Raw genomic sequence first — 1,769 nt, 5'->3', positions numbered from 1 at the left:
TCGCCCTCACACACAAAAGACCCCCCCCAAAAAAAAACAAAAAAAAACAAACCCCAAACAACAACAACAACAAAAGAACACAAAAAAACACACACAAAAGCCAATAACAAACCCAACCCATACACTTACAAAATATAATATGTTTGTGAAGCACATGCCCTGCCTTCTGATATAGTGTTATCTGTACTATACGTGCACACTTGGTTGCTTTTAAGAACAAGCGGGCTAACCCAGATTTCGGGGGTTTCCAGAAATCTTGACCTACACCAAAAGTGGGCATTGCCCTATCTATAGGAGAAGTTTGGTTTCATTAGTGTGTATATTTGTTTGGTTATAGAGGAAACTCTCCTTGTCTTTTAAAGAAACTGAACAGGGTTAAAAAAAACCTTTACCTTCGATTTTCTCGCAACAGCATTTTTCGGGATAGCCCGTTTGTGCTTAAAAGCGACCAATTGTGGGTCTGTTTGTGTGTTCCAGATTCTCCAGCAGTCTGCAGACGGCAGTCCAGTGGCCGGCCTGTCCGATCCGTCCAGCTTGACTGTGTCCACTGTCCAGCCTTTCGGCTCAACCGCCACCTCCAACTCCTTCTGGAAGACGCCGGCTGGCATCGCCATCCTCGTCCTCATAACCCTCTTTATCGTCATCCTCGTTGGCTTCGCTGTTGTATGTTTGCTGTACAGAAGGGAGAAAAAGAAGTAGAGACAGGGTGTCTGCTGTATACATATCTGGCTTACGAGACAAACGTATGGTTTTTTTTATTTTTAGAAAGAGCTTTACGGCACTTGTAAAACAAGAAAGGTCCTAACATAAGTGTCTGAGATTATACCATCCTCATTGGCTTGGCTGTAGTGTGTTTGCTGTACAGAGAGGGAAAGAAGTAGGGAAAGAGTCTTACAGGGGGAGACGTATCTGTTGTATACATATCTAGCTTTCGAGACAAAGTGTTATTTACTTTCAGAAAGAGTTTTACGGCACTTGCAAAAACATGGACCATAATATAAGTGTCAGAGATTAGAAGTTCTTGTAAGGAATAAAATGCAAATAAAGAACATGAATAAAAGATACGAATAACAGATGTTTGATAGGAAGATTGTGTCTTTAAATCCGTACAAAATATACCGGAGTTTGATTTAAAAGTGAACAAGATTTTTATTGACCTTTACCGTCTTTCAGCCAGCGCCCAATTAAGAGCATCTATTGTGTCTGTTGACAGCGCAAAACATTTATTTTATCGTCAGCCAGTGTTACAATGTATTTAGCCCAACTTTGAGAAGTACAGTTTCTCTATTGTGGTATCGGTTCAATGTTCTCAAGAAATTTTAATATTTCGTCGAAGTTCTAATTGTAATTAAATGTTGAAAAAAGACAAGGAAAAGAAAACCCAACTGTATCATGAAGGAGCAAATGTTAAAACAATGAAACAGTTTTTCCTCTCATGCAAAACTGCTTCTGGACTTAGTGCATATTAACAGCTTGCCGATGTCAAACGAATTTAAAATCAGTGCCCCTGACCGTGGGATTTTTGTTCAGCCTGCCGAGAACAGACATGTTTTTTAAAGCGTATCAGGGGAGATCACCGTCTAGTATGCGTGAGAAAAAAAAACAGCTGTATCTATCTCCCCTGGGCAAAGGTCCATTATCATAGAACATTTAAAAAAAATTAATCTCGACTGTCGACTGGATTGATTTCGTTTGTTTCATCTTCTTTAGAGGTTCCCTTCTCTTCCCACACATGCATATTTTATCTAGTGCAGAAGGTATACGCTACC

At 39.9% G+C, this 1,769-nt stretch overlaps 1 protein-coding gene across 1 annotated transcript in view; it reads left to right on the top strand.

The window, feature by feature from the left end:
• LOC101851025 (protocadherin Fat 3) overlaps nucleotides 1-1,675 on the top strand; it is a gene marked incomplete in the record, with an annotated part of 18,111 nt that extends 16,436 nt beyond the window's left edge. Inside the window, 1 exon segment of the mRNA XM_035968763.1 lies at nucleotides 477-1,675. Coding sequence (XP_035824656.1) covers nucleotides 477-699 — 223 coding nt within the window.
• Between the last annotated feature and the right edge of the window lie 94 nt (nucleotides 1,676-1,769).

Source organism: Aplysia californica, unplaced genomic scaffold (genome assembly GCF_000002075.1).
Source record: "Aplysia californica isolate F4 #8 unplaced genomic scaffold, AplCal3.0 scaffold00080, whole genome shotgun sequence".
Classification (NCBI taxonomy): Eukaryota; Metazoa; Mollusca; class Gastropoda; order Aplysiida; family Aplysiidae; genus Aplysia; species Aplysia californica.
This window is presented reverse-complemented; position numbering and strand designations above follow the sequence as displayed.